This window comes from Vicugna pacos, chromosome 1 (assembly GCF_048564905.1).
Source record: "Vicugna pacos chromosome 1, VicPac4, whole genome shotgun sequence".
In the NCBI taxonomy this organism is placed as follows: domain Eukaryota; kingdom Metazoa; phylum Chordata; class Mammalia; order Artiodactyla; family Camelidae; genus Vicugna; species Vicugna pacos.
In genome coordinates, this window is record NC_132987.1 from 61,465,084 (window position 1) to 61,478,933 (window position 13,850).

The 13,850-nt window shown below is 32.7% G+C and overlaps 1 protein-coding gene across 4 annotated transcripts in view; it reads right to left on the reverse strand.

Annotated features, from left to right (window-relative positions):
* Positions 1 to 323: 323 nt before the first annotated feature.
* ACAP2 (ArfGAP with coiled-coil, ankyrin repeat and PH domains 2) overlaps positions 324 to 13,850 on the reverse strand; it is a 137,298-nt gene continuing 123,771 nt past the window's right edge. For all 4 annotated transcript variants that reach the window (XM_072963396.1, XM_072963399.1, XM_072963392.1 and 1 more), the window contains 2 exons: positions 10,387 to 10,448; positions 324 to 4,790 (listed from right to left, as the gene is read on the reverse strand). In XM_072963396.1, the coding sequence (XP_072819497.1) occupies positions 4,690 to 4,790; positions 10,387 to 10,448 (163 nt within the window). In that variant the 3' untranslated portion in view covers positions 324 to 4,689. The remainder of the gene's footprint in view (positions 4,791 to 10,386; positions 10,449 to 13,850) is intronic.

The window sequence follows — 13,850 nt, forward strand, 5'->3', positions numbered from 1 at the left end:
TGTGAATGTGTTGCCTAGATTAGAAACTTCAACAGATGTCTCAATCATAATGGGAAAAAAATTAGAGTAGGGCCAAAAAAAAATTTAAAAAGCCTTTTGTGGTTTTTAGCTAATGAATTAGGAGACATACAGCTCTGTGATCAGACAGAAGAAAATATTTAAAAGATCAAAATGGATTTCATGATTGAAGCAATCAGCAAATAGGATCAATCCGGACCAATTTGGCAGGAGTGGAAAGGAATATTGGACCTTAAACATGACAACTGTTAACAGGTATGTCTGCAATTTCAGTTCACAATAAAGTAGAAATCTAAGCATAAAAGAACTATGCCAGCAGTGAGATTTTTATTGACTTAACATAATTTCTCAGCATACAAAGTATTTAATCAGGTATAATATTTACAATTCTTACATAATGTACATTTAGAATAACTATAAAGATAACGTACTTTGCTCCATTTACAATGACATCCTACAGTGAAACTACATTCATGAATTAGATACAAATAAATTCTCTACATACTATTAAAAAGTAAATGGATGGTTGGTTATACATTCTTTAAAATATACTTTTTCACAGGTAGCAAGAAATATTACATGTAATAAGTCTTTACGACTGGAATGATCCAGAAATATCACAAAGCACAAGTAAACACATAAAGAAAAGTAGCTCGTCATTTCCAAAAGTTAACCGTTAGCCTTTGTGTAAAATAATTGGTGCCAACATTCTTCATAATGTAGCGAGCTTTCCCTGTTTAAAATTAACATCCAAAAGGTGGGGAGGTGTGTTGAGGAAAAATAAGAAAATCTAGTACATAAGATAGTGAAAAGACCAATGGAGAGAAAAGTTTATTTAATCAAACCTTGCTTCCCTCCCGTTATCTCATTTTAGTAGATAAATATATGTAAACAGAAAAGGATGTTCACAAATCATGTTTATAGATGTCAAGATTTAGCCAAACTGAATCCATGCCTCTTTTAGTTGTCTTCCTTTAGAAGCATCAAGAAACTGATAAGCATATGGTGAATTAAAATTACCTTTATAATGTTTTCTTTTTATTAATGTTTGTTACTGTAAAAACATAAAATTTCCTACAATTTAATGTCTTCAAATCCTAGTCTATTCCTTCAAAGTAATTTTATACCCAAGTTCTCCAGAATATTTGGAGTCTTTGTTATCAAAACACAAGGAAAGCTGGCAGTCATTATCAGATTCTGTTGCTTTACAATGATTTCAAATCATTTCATGATAGGAGTAAAATGCCTCTGACTAGCAGTCACTCACGGTGTCATGACATAACTGGTGTTAGCTGTGCTACCAATCCGCAAACCAGTGACCTGCTCTGTAAAACAAGAGCAGCAGCCCAGGATCAAAGAGACAATGTTGGTGCTCCTAGATTAACGTCTCAGAAGTCCTGCTGTGAGAATCCTTCAAGGTAATATCAAAGTACACTGTGAGCAGCAGCACAGTATACGAAGGGATGTTGTTATAGTTTCACCTTGTTTCATCCCATTCATTTTATTTGTGAGGAGCTCTGAATCCAAAAAGAGCAGTAAGTACTAGTCAGTGCTCTTTCCACTGTATCATGCAGGTCTAAAGTTATCCTGGACAGACAATTCTATGAAAATATATCATTTTTCCAGCTCATATCCATGGTTAAAAGTGCTACCAAACCGAAAACTTAATTTGACAATATAAGAGCAATATGGGAATGTCTTATTATTCAAAATGGATAGTAAATTTAGTCCTAAATATAATTTGGTTTATTGTAACCACACTTTACTTGTATAAAACTGTATTTTTAAAATACTACTTAACATATCACAAAGTTAAGTTGTCCAGATTGTGAAAGTATAAATTTTTTCCAAATGCACTCTTTAAGAACCAAAGTACATATTCCAAATTAATCTATATGTTTTAGAAAGTAAACATCAAAGTACATTAACATCTATAGTGAAGATCAGTATAAATTAGACAAACACTGTAATGTAGTGAATCCCTGGAAACTTCTGAATTTCTAAGGATTGTACTAAAGTTTTAAAACTTTAGAAATCTTAAACATGTAACTGTTACAATGAAAAACTGCACAGAACTATTCAGTTACCTTTAGTCTGGTTCTAACATGAAACCGCATTTTATGAACTCCTCATACTTAGTACTGCTATTCTTATTTTGAGATTAATCTAACTTTCAAGTTAATGAGCTAATGATAATGAGCTAATGGAATAATGATAAGGAATCAGAAACTAATATCAGCAGATCAGTTAGGAAAAGAAGACAAAGGACAATTAAATTGACTTATAAATTCCAAGAGTATGATTAACATTGTTTATACTATAATTTATCATCTTGTAGTGAATAATTCACAACATAAGGAAACAGATCTGTTACATACTATAGAAAAGCTATTAGTTGACACATCTAAATTCACCTTGTTAAGAGCTACTCTGTAACTGCATGTAACCGTTAAAGTCTTGCTCTCAGTACTGCATCATTTTTACCAAATTTAATCCAAATTGAGTCTTAGCCTATTCAAGAAATCAAGCTACGTAAGTGTACTTTTGTATATACAGGCTCCCTGTACTGTTAAAAGATTTCACCTTCTCTGAAGATATTCAGAACCATAATCATCTTTAGTGCACTTGAAATATATCTCTAACGTCTAGTACATTAAATTTAAGTAGACACTAATTACTGCCACATTATCAACTCAACACTGAAGCCACAGGAGTTAAGAATGTCATAAAGAATTGCTTTCACAACCAGAGATCCCAGAAATGATCTGACGACCAAAGACTGGATCCAAAAGGAAAACTGGCCTAGGCTTCCTCAGATGAAGTCCTAGGACGAAAAAAGGAATAGGCACTGCAAAGGAAAAGTGAGGCTCTCTTTCCTTTCTTACTTTCTTTCTTTTCTTTTTTCAACATATTTCCTTAATCTTGAGCTTTTCAGACTACTAGTTTCAAAGTACATTAATAAAAATGCTACAAATCAGACTTCTGCAAAGCCAGGTGATCTGAGGTGGAACAGGAAAGATTCAATATTCTTGTTATTTTAATTAAAATACTAGGCTTTGGAAGTCAGTGTTTCTTTAGAAATAATTCATAAATATATTTTTATCCTTATCTCATGCACAGTGATTATTACTAAATAAGTATTATATGCACGCAATCTGGCCAAATATAGAACCTTTTCTGTGACATTAATTTATTTCAGTATAGTTCCTGTTTAGACAGATTCTGATTTGATGTTCAGTCAACTTCGAAAACTCTCCTTACTGGTGGGAAAATGTTAGAAAATTTATCCTCTACTCAGTGAATTTCTCTACTTATTTGATAACTCAAGTTTAAAAACCTTACTTAGAAACTGAGTATCAATAATATTATTTACATGTAACTTGGAAAAGAAACTGAAAATTAATTGTTGATAATACTAGAAAGAAATCATAAGGCAAATTACTCAATTGTATTATACTCCTAACGTGATACATCAAAGAATCAAACTAATTTGTAGCATAATATCCATAATATTTTGGAATTCAAGGGTCTGTTATTCATGTAACCAAACACGAAAGCTATATAGATGCTACAACTTAAAAGAATGTACAATGTGTACAAGTACACATAATAGATGTTAGAAAAATTAAAAAGCAATTTATTGCTATATATTTTAGTATAGACTAAAAAAACTTGAGTATTTTTTCTCCTTTTACAGAGATTTTTTCCTTTTACTAGGAGCAATAGCAAAAAATGTATCTTGAAAAGGACAAATTGCAACTATAAAAATGTTCTGTATTTTATAAATCAACTTTTCCTTTGATAGTTACAATCTGATGAAAGCATAATTTTGCAACATTCAAGTAACCTTTGAAACAGTTTTATTACATCAATAAATTTGTCAAGGTTTTAGGAAATCAACGCAATAATGAAGAACTACAACTTCTATAACTGAGATTCTTTGGGTAATTAAAAAAATTTTTTTTTTGTTAAGGGCTTCTTTTTGCTTCAAAAAATGGAATAAACCTAAAAGACTAAGTTATATCTATCTGTATAGCCATTATATGGATGTTAAAGTCCTGGACAACAGCTGAGGAATATAACTGCATTTATGGGCAAACAGGGGAAACATATTCTCTAGTTCTAAAAGCTAAATCGCATATTGTGTACATGATAGGTAGGCTACCAAAAAACAAAAAAAAAAAACTATTTCTGAATCACCAGCATCAGGGAAGCTAAAGCAAAGACATACTCTTGACTCAGGCAGGACATCAGACTCCCACTTGCTGCAGACGTGCTTGACTGAATGGTTCTGGGTACGATGCACAGAATAAAAAAAAAAAAAATCAATGCTACCACCCATTGGCAAAAAAAGAGATTTTTGTCTAAACTCTTAGCATCTTATAACATAGAGATGGCTGAAGTCTAGATTCAATTTTTAGCTATAAAAAGCAGCCCTTTAAACAGGCTTTTATTTTTAAAATAAAAGAGGTCTTAAAGTAGGTTCCTCTTCCAACTACTAGAGATTTATGTTTTGATTTATAAAAATATCAATGAATGAGTACCTTTTTTCCAAGTCACTCAATATCTACTAAAATTAAGTAAGAATTAAAGCAGTAAAAATTTGTGAGTTTTCAGATGTATACATTAGGGAGTCACCAGATTTAATATTTTCCCCCTTCTTGAGAAAATTCAAAATTTCTGTGAATCTTGCTGGAAACGATTTAGTTTCTCTGGATTATTGGATGCCATTTGGGAGAAATCACGAAAAATGTCCTGGTAAGTTTCATCACCTGCATGAAAGTAAAATAAAGACACTTTTAAAATCTACCCAAAGAAAGTACTAATAAGCAACATTTATTTTTATGATTAGTGACTATTTTATAATTCATTATATTAAAATGAGCATTTTTGAAAGAAAAAAGACCAACTAATTAGGTGCTGGAAAGTTATACAGTGAAAGAGAAAAAAACTATACCTGAACAAAGCACCTCAGAGGCAGCCACAGAAGAAAGCTCAGAGTTAGAAAAGAGCAAAGATGCCAGTATTTTAAAGCAATGTAAAGAAATACATTTATTAACACATGAGAAATAAAAGTCATTCTAAATGAGGTATAATAAACAAGGCATTCTTTAAACAAATATTTCCCTTGATCAAGGCCAAAAGAAAAGACCAAAGACAAATACTAATGTTTCTGATGGATGCAAGTTATTAGCAAGACAAAACTGATATCCAGGTGGGGGAAAAGCCTCCTATTTTAATATTGTCTTTTAATTAAAGGCATTTTAAATTAAATAGCATGTGAAAAGTAAATCTTTGTTCAAACTTTAATACTTAAGTAAAACTAATGCATCTAATCCACTGTTTACTAAGCTTATAAAATAATAAAGCCCAGAAAATGACTTTAAAATCAGTTTCACATTTAGTCAAGAAGGTTTTTTTTTTTTGTTTACTGTAGGTTATATGAGCAAGGACACTATAACAAAGGGGCAATAAATACCAAAGACATCTGTTAAATTAGAGTAATACATATGTATACACATAAAAATTGCTTGTACAGAAGTAAATTATAGACACTGATATAGCAGATTGAATACCTTTTTCTTGCCATGAAAAACTATAAATAAATATATACACACATCAGTAACTCCTCAGGCAAAAGATTTGTATAAAATAAAATCTTATTTTCAAGATGAATCATTCATCATGAATGCTTCCTGTTAAACATATCAGTCTTATACAGAAGCTTGGCATAGTTCTGTTTTCAAGATTTAGATTGTCAAATACTGTTTTAGACGACTATTGTTTCAATATGGTTTTATAATTTTTCCCCATGAGATACCTTGCATCCATCTTATTACAAACTCATTGCTACAGTTGCTGTTAAATAGTGCAGTAAGTTTTGTCAGCTTGTAAAAAGCGAGATTTTTTGAGGCAATAGATGTCATACCAAACACTAAGAGAATTAGAAAAAAATTGGGGGAAAGAGGTAAAGATCTAGTAAAAAGGTCTAAAAGCATAACCCAAGATTTTCAATAAAAATTTTTAATGCTTTTAATATTTACTCAGTGTAAAAAGCAAGTTATTAAAATATCTATATAGTTTTCATTTAGCCCTGGAAATTTTCTCATGACCTGAATCAACCACTCTACTTAAAAAAGAAAAAAACAAAAATCAGTAAGAGAATCTTAATAGGTTGGCTAAGAGTAAAATCTAACTCATATTATTGTTACTAAAACAATAAAAATAAAGGTTGATATGCTGGAACAACTGGTAAAGACAATCCAATTACACCCATGATTTGATGAAAGCTTACTCCCACATTAAAAGACAAACTACAATCTATTCCCATTTTTAGCCATTCTAAAAGATATAAAATAAACTGAGAAGAGACCAACATTAAATATCAATTCACAAACCATACAAAATATTTAAAGTTTTTCTTATTCTTAGATGTTGAATTAAAATATTGAAAATATTTATTGTAAACATTATAAACATTTAAAAAATACTATGAACTGGAGAGTCTGGAATTTACTTTCCAAGAAAGTGTAAAGTGCAGATTATAATACAAAAATACCACACTGATTTTTACTATTCAACACCAAAAGTAACTTAAAAGGCACACATTATACATTCAAGAAGAAATAGGAAGGATCTAGCAGACGCTAATGCCAAATAGTTTACAGATAGCACCAGATGAGCATTCTTAAGTATTACAACAGTACAATGGCAATATATGGCTTCTACTATTAGCAATGCATATTTTGTATAACAAGCTGTGGGATTTTTTTTTTCTTTTTGTAGTTTTCCGGTTTTTGTTTGTAAATCATCTAATACCTATTACACAAGTACATTCTAGTAGAACCATTGTACCATGCAAAACAAATTATAAGATTTTTTATTCACTGAATTAAATGCGTCCTTGAAGGAAAGTGTTGGTGCTATACTAATCATTGGTTTCACTTACTGAATACATTTTAAAAGAGTTAACACAAAAGGAAGTCTCACCTTCAAATGCTCACACAAAACTTTTTGTTAACATCCAGTTTCTAACCAAACATTAATTAATGGACTATCAATATAATACCTTTCTTAGGCCTCAAAATGTGTTGTCAAAAAGCAAACATTACAATTACAATACTAAGATATTTAATACAGTTAACACAAACTGAACTTCAATGTGATTCTTTAAATACAATTTTAATCATTTAGAATGTTTCCCAAGGCAAATATAACTTGTCTACACTAGAATACATAAACAATAACCCAGAATGTGTTGCCCTGGAAAGTTCATATAAGTACATTTAACACTTTATTATAAACAGTAAACAACTAACCACTCAATATTTGTAGTACTAAGTTATATTCTTTAAATTACTTAATCACATTCTATTTCTCTTCAGGAAGTTAACCTTTCTATGTGCCTGGACAGTTCTGAGTCTTTAAAATTGGACTGCTTTATTTCCACTGACAGTTTAAGACAGTTTTTGATTTTTGGTATTCAGAATAATCACTACAACCGCAGTTATGATCCAAATTTGCTGATTTTACTCTTGAAATGTACTCCTCTCAAAGACAGCAGCATATGAGACCCCACCCCCAGGTGATCAGTGTATGATCCTGCCCCTTCTGGGTTAATTGCAGCTTCCTTTTTATAACCAATTAGATCATTAATAAGTCTTCACTGGCCACATACTCTAGTAGCCAGTGGTGGTTCACTAAAGTGGTGATTTTCTACTGGCTGAGAAACTGCCACAATCAAGAGGAGTCCCAGAGCCAGAGACTGCGGGAATCACCAAATTGGTTTCCAACAATCGAGAGCAGGGCGTGATATTGCACTCACCCACCCAGTCCTCCTAAGAGCTGTGGGAACCGATAAAGAGGGATACATCTTCCCCTCAGGAAATGTGTGCTCTTACATCATCTTGCAAAAAGATAGGGAGCCTCAGGTCCTTAGGGTTGTAGGCCAGAAGTTCTAAAGCGAGGGTTCCTAGAAATAGGTCCATAGTTTCCAAAATTGTATCTGAATCTTTAAAATGATAGGGCTCTTTACAATGAAAAGATTGAAAACACCTGTATTTTAAAATTACCCAGAATTCTGAGGCTTTCTTTCTATTGCTAGGCATCAAAAAATGAGAGAAAAATTTACAGTGATAAGCAGAGAGCAGAAAAAGGCCTGCTGCCTGAGCAAAAACATCCACTCTCCAAAGACTCACAAAGGAAAAGTAGCCAGAGCAATTACTGAGCCATTTCACCACGTCACCTGTATAAGTATAAAGTTGTTCTGCTTTAAATATGAGACTCTCTAAATGAATTTAAAATCTAATTATGATCAAATCAGAATCTCATTTTATTCTGCTGATACACCATTTCCAGAATTCTGATGTATTTTTAATCTTTTCTACACTAAAATTTGAGAGTGGTAGTAGAAACGCTCGTTGTTTTTTTTTAAATAAAGCTTTTTCTTTCAAATTTTTACTCAAATAAATTAGAAAAATCTGTTTTTGTACCGATGACTGGAAGGTATATACTCATCAACTTACACATAAAACGACAGTGAAAGACACATGTGAATGCTCCTACACAGTGGCAGAAGCCCAGGCAGCCTGGGTGGAACTAGAAGTTGCAAGAACACAGAGGACCTGTCCTTCCAAGCTTCCCAGCTCCAGAGAAAAAGTCAACCACTGACCTTCTGACTAATCTGCTGGGTGTAATTTCACCAGCAAACACCTTAAGGAAAGAGCAGCTGACCAGACATTTATGTTTAAAATTTCAGGGAAAAAAAATTGTTTAACTTAAAACCTGAAGTTCACTCTTATCTCCCATATCAGATCATATTCTTTGAATAATGTTCATTTTAAAGTGCTTAAACACAAAGGCCTCAAAAATGGCCTAGTAATACTATCTTTTAAGTATATCTGTTACAAAATTATAACCTATTTAAAATCTAACATTCAAGTTTAAAACAAATAGGTGAAATTCAGAATTAATACTGACACTTCACCTTTAATCAGCACTCTTACATCGTGGTACATCATGAATCAGTAGTATTGTTTGATCCATAGGATTAAAGTGGGACACCCTAGATTAGAAGTACCTAGCTGAAGTGCCTCTATTCTCAGAGTTCTTACTTGCTCCCTATTAAATTAGACCAAAAATAAGTAGTAAATACAGTCCTCTAAGAATGGTCCCATATTTATATCAATTATATGTTAATCTGGTTAAAATAAAAGTAAATGGCTAAAGCTAGCATGAAGTGCAGAAATTTCAAAACATACTTAAACAGGAAAAATAGATGATATTACAAGCTACTTTTAAAATAATATATTAATATTCATTGAAAAAATCAAATATACTCACTGAAAACTGAACACTCTCAATTATTTTGGTCATGAATTCCTGAAATTTTTAACCAACATGCATATGAATTTAAAACAGATAAATCAGTCATTCATATACTGAAATTCATGAAACTGGAGATCTAATTATTATTCTCTTCTTTGTGAAGAATGTCTAATTAGGATGTGTTCATCAAGAAAGAAATCTTATCAGCAACATTTCTTGCTTTTCTTGACATCTCAACTCAAAGATAAAAACTACTCAAAATGAGGCTTGAGCTGATCCTGAGTTGAGATTTCTCTAATAAAAATAAGTTTATGTTGCCATCAAGTTCACAAAATACTGTTCTAAATACTTCTATTTATCCAACAGACAGTGTACAATTGCTTGGGGCAAAGCTACAAGATAAAATGAGACCTTTTCCCTGTATGTTTTAAACTAACTCCATTCTGATCATGGGCTTCTTAACCTACTGGTAAATTTTATTTTTAAACCTTCAATTCATTTTTAGATCAAATACAGAACTCTTAATCCAATAAGCTTTTTCTAGGTATTTTCCATACTGACATTTATATGCCAACACAAAGTGATTTGGTTTTTTCCCTGAACACAATTTATAGAAATTCCCTGAATAACAAAAAGAAAATAATTTTGTTATATTCACTTGACAGCCAAAAAGAAAATGACTGTTGTGCTGCTGTAAGGATATAAAGATGCGTTGCCATTCCGTTCACTTCACTGGAATGTATATGGAAGACATCTGTACAGCAGATAAAGAAGTCAGCAGCCAGAGTTAAATACAGCAAGTAAATGTGTACTGTAATAGGAATAGTTATGGATTTTTAAAGGCTCGGGAGTGAGCCACTCCCAAGAATTCAGGAAGTACAGTACATACGTAACAACTCACAATTTACAAGTAATTTATAAAAACTCTATAGTATTAAGTTAGTTTGCTAAAGAACTATGAATCTTCCAACTGTAAACTGATAAATTCCTGGATGCATTTCTTATACTGCATTTCAGTATGGTTATTGGTAGAATATTGACCTGGCTGTCCATAAAGTCCTTCTGATTCCCGCATCTCTTCATTCATTCTTGCTAAACGTAACCTAAAATTAAATAAAAGGATTTTTTAAATGAAGTTGTACAATATAAAGATTCATAAACTAAAGAATTATATAAGGAGCTAAGACATGTACTAACACAATTTTTTCTTTTACTGCTGAAACAAAAGGGTTTTTAGTTTATCAGACCTAGCAATCTGAGATATAAAAATAACCATATTTTAGTTTATACAATTCTCATGAAAGAAGACAATAAAAGATTTTTTTCAACATTTTTATTGATTCATAATCATTTTACAGTGTTGTGTCAAATTCCAGTGTTCAGCCCAATTTTTCAGTCATACATGGACCTATACACACTCATTGTCACATTTTTTTCTCTGTGATTTATCATAACACTTTGTGTATATTTCCCTGTGCTATACAGTTTAATCTTGTTTATCTATTCTACAATTTTGAAATCCCAGTCTATTCCTTCCCACCCTCTACGCCCCCCCCCCCGGTAACCACAAGTCTGTATTCTCTGTCCATGAGTCTATTTCTGTCCTGTATTTATGCTTTGTTTTTGTTTGTTTGTTTGTTTTTGGTTTTTAGATTCCACATATGAGCGATCTCATATGGTATTTTTCTTTCTCTTTCTGGCTTACTTCACTTAGAATGACATTCTCTAGGAGCATCCATGTTGCTGCAAATGGCATTATGTTGTCGGTTTTTATGGCTGAGTAGTATTCCATTGTATAAATATACCACATCTTCTTTATCCAGTCACCTGTTGATGGACATTTAGGTTGTTTCCATGTTTTGGCTATTGTAAATAGTGCTGCTATGAACATTGGGGTGCAGGTGTCATCCTGAAGTAGATTTCCTTCTGGATACAAGCCCAGGAGTGGGATTCCTGGGTCATATGGTAAGTCTATTCCTAGTCTTTTGAGGAATCTCCACGCTGTTTTCCATAGTGGCTGCACCAAACTGCATTCCCACCAGCAGTGTAGGAGGGTTCCCCTTTCTCCACAGCCTCTCCAGCATTTGTCATTTTTGGATTTTTGAATGACGGCCATTCTGACTGGTGTGAGGTGATACCTCATTGTAGTTTTGATTTGCATTTCTCTGATAATTAGTGATATTGAACATTTTTTCATGTGTTTTTTGATCATTTGTATGTCTTCCTTGGAGAATTGCTTGTTTAGGTCTTCTGCCCATTTTTGTATAGGGTTGTTTATTTTTTTCTTATTGAGTCGAATGAGCTGCTTATATATTTTGGAGATCAAGCCTTTGTCGGTTTCACTTGCAAAAATTTTCTCCCATTCTGTAGGTTTTCTTCTTGTTTTATTTCTGGTTTCCTTTGCTCTGCAGAAGCTTGTAAGTTTCATTAGGTCCCATTTGTTTATTCTTGCTTTTATTTCTTCTAGGAGAAAATTTTTGAAATGTATGTCAGATAATGTTTTGCCTATGTTTTCCTCTAGGAGGTTTATTGTATCTTGTCTTATGTTTAAGTCTTTAATCCATTTTGAGTTGATTTTTGTATATGGTGTAAGGGTGTGTTCTAGCTTCATTGTTTTACATGCTGCTGTCCAGTTTTCCCAACACCATTTGCTGAAGAGACTGTCTTTATTCCATTGTATATTCTTGCCTCCTTTGTCGAAGATGAGTTGACCAAAAATTTGTGGGTTCATTTCTGGGCTCTCTATTCTGTTCCATTGGTCTATATGTCTGTTTTGGTACCAATACCATGCTGTCTTGATGACTGTAGCTCTATAGTATTGTCTGAAGTCTGGGAGAGTTATTCCTCCAGCCTCCTTCTTTCTCTTCAGTAATGCTTTAGCAATTCTAGGTCTTTGATGGTTCCATATAAATTTTATTATGATTTGTTCTAGTTCTGTGAAATATGTCCTGGGTAATTGGATAGGGATTGCATTAAATCTGTAGATTGCCTTGGGCAGTGTGACCATTTTAACAATATTGATTCTTCCAATCCAAGAGCATGGAATATCTTTCCATTTTTTAAAGTCTTCTTTAATTTCCTTCATCAATGGTTTATAGTTTTCTGTGTATAATTCTTTCGCCTCCTTGGTTAGATTTATTCCCAGATATTTTATTACTTTGGGCGCTATTTTAAAGGGGATTGTTTCTTTACTTTCTTTCTCTGTTGATGTATCGTTAGTGTAAAGAAAGGCAACTGATTTTTGAACATTAATTTTGTAACCTGCTACCTTGCTGAATTCTTCGATCAGCTCTAGTAGCTTTTTTGTGGACCTTTTAGGGTTTTCTATATATAGTAACATGTCATCAGCATATAATGACACTTTTACCTCTTCTTTTCCAATTTGGATCCCTTTTATTTCTTTCTCTTGCCTGATTGCTGTGGCTAGGACTTCCAGGACTATATTGAATAGGAGTGGTGATAGTGGGCATCCTTGTCTTGTTCCAGATTTTAGTGGGAAGCTTTTGAGTTTTTCACCGTTGAGAACTATGCTGGCTGTAGGTTTGTCATATATAGCTTTTATTATGTTGAGATATGTTCCCTCTATACCCACTTTGGCGAGAGTCTTTATCATAAATGGGTGTTGAATTTTATCAAATGCTTTTTCTGCATCAATTGAGATGATCATGTGGTTTTTGTCCTTTCTCTTGTTGATGTGATGTATTACATTGATTGATTTGCGTATGTTGAACCAGCCTTGTGTCCCTGGGATGAACCCCACTTGGTCATGATGTATAATCTTTTTTATGTGTTGTTGGATTCTATTTGCTAAAATTTTGGTGAGGATTTTGGCGTCTATGTTCATCAGTGATATTGGCCTATAATTCTCTTTTTTTGTAGTGTCTTTGCCTGGTTTTGGTATCAGGGTGATGGTGGCTTCATAGAATGAGTTTGGGAGTATTCCCTCCTTTTCAATCGTCTGGAAGAGTTTGAGAAGGACTGGTATGAGTTCTTCTTTGTATGTTTGGTAGAATTCCCCGGTGAAGCTGTCCGGTCCTGGACTTTTATTTGTAGGGAGGTTTTTAATTGCTATTTCTATTTCCTTTCTAGTGATCGGATTGTTCAAGTGTTCAGTTTCTTCTTGATTCAGTTTTGGTGGACAGTATGTTTCCAGAAACTTGTCCATCTCCTCTAGGTTATCCAGTTTGGTTCCATATAGTGTTTCATAATATTCTCGTATGATATTCTGTATTTCTATTTTGTTTGTTGTAATTTCTCCATTTTCCTTTCTTATTTTGCTAATTTGTGCTCTCTCTTTTTTCTTCTTTGTGAGTTTGGCCAGAGGTTTGTCGATTTTATTTACTTTTTCAAAAAACCAGCGTTTGGTTTGGTTGATTTTTTCTATGGTCTTGTTAATCTCTATTGTATTTAATTCCTCTCTGATCTTTATTATTTCCTTCCTTCTGCTGCTTTTTGGGGCTTTTTGTTCTTCTTTTTCTAATTGATTTAGGTGGTGGGTTAACTTG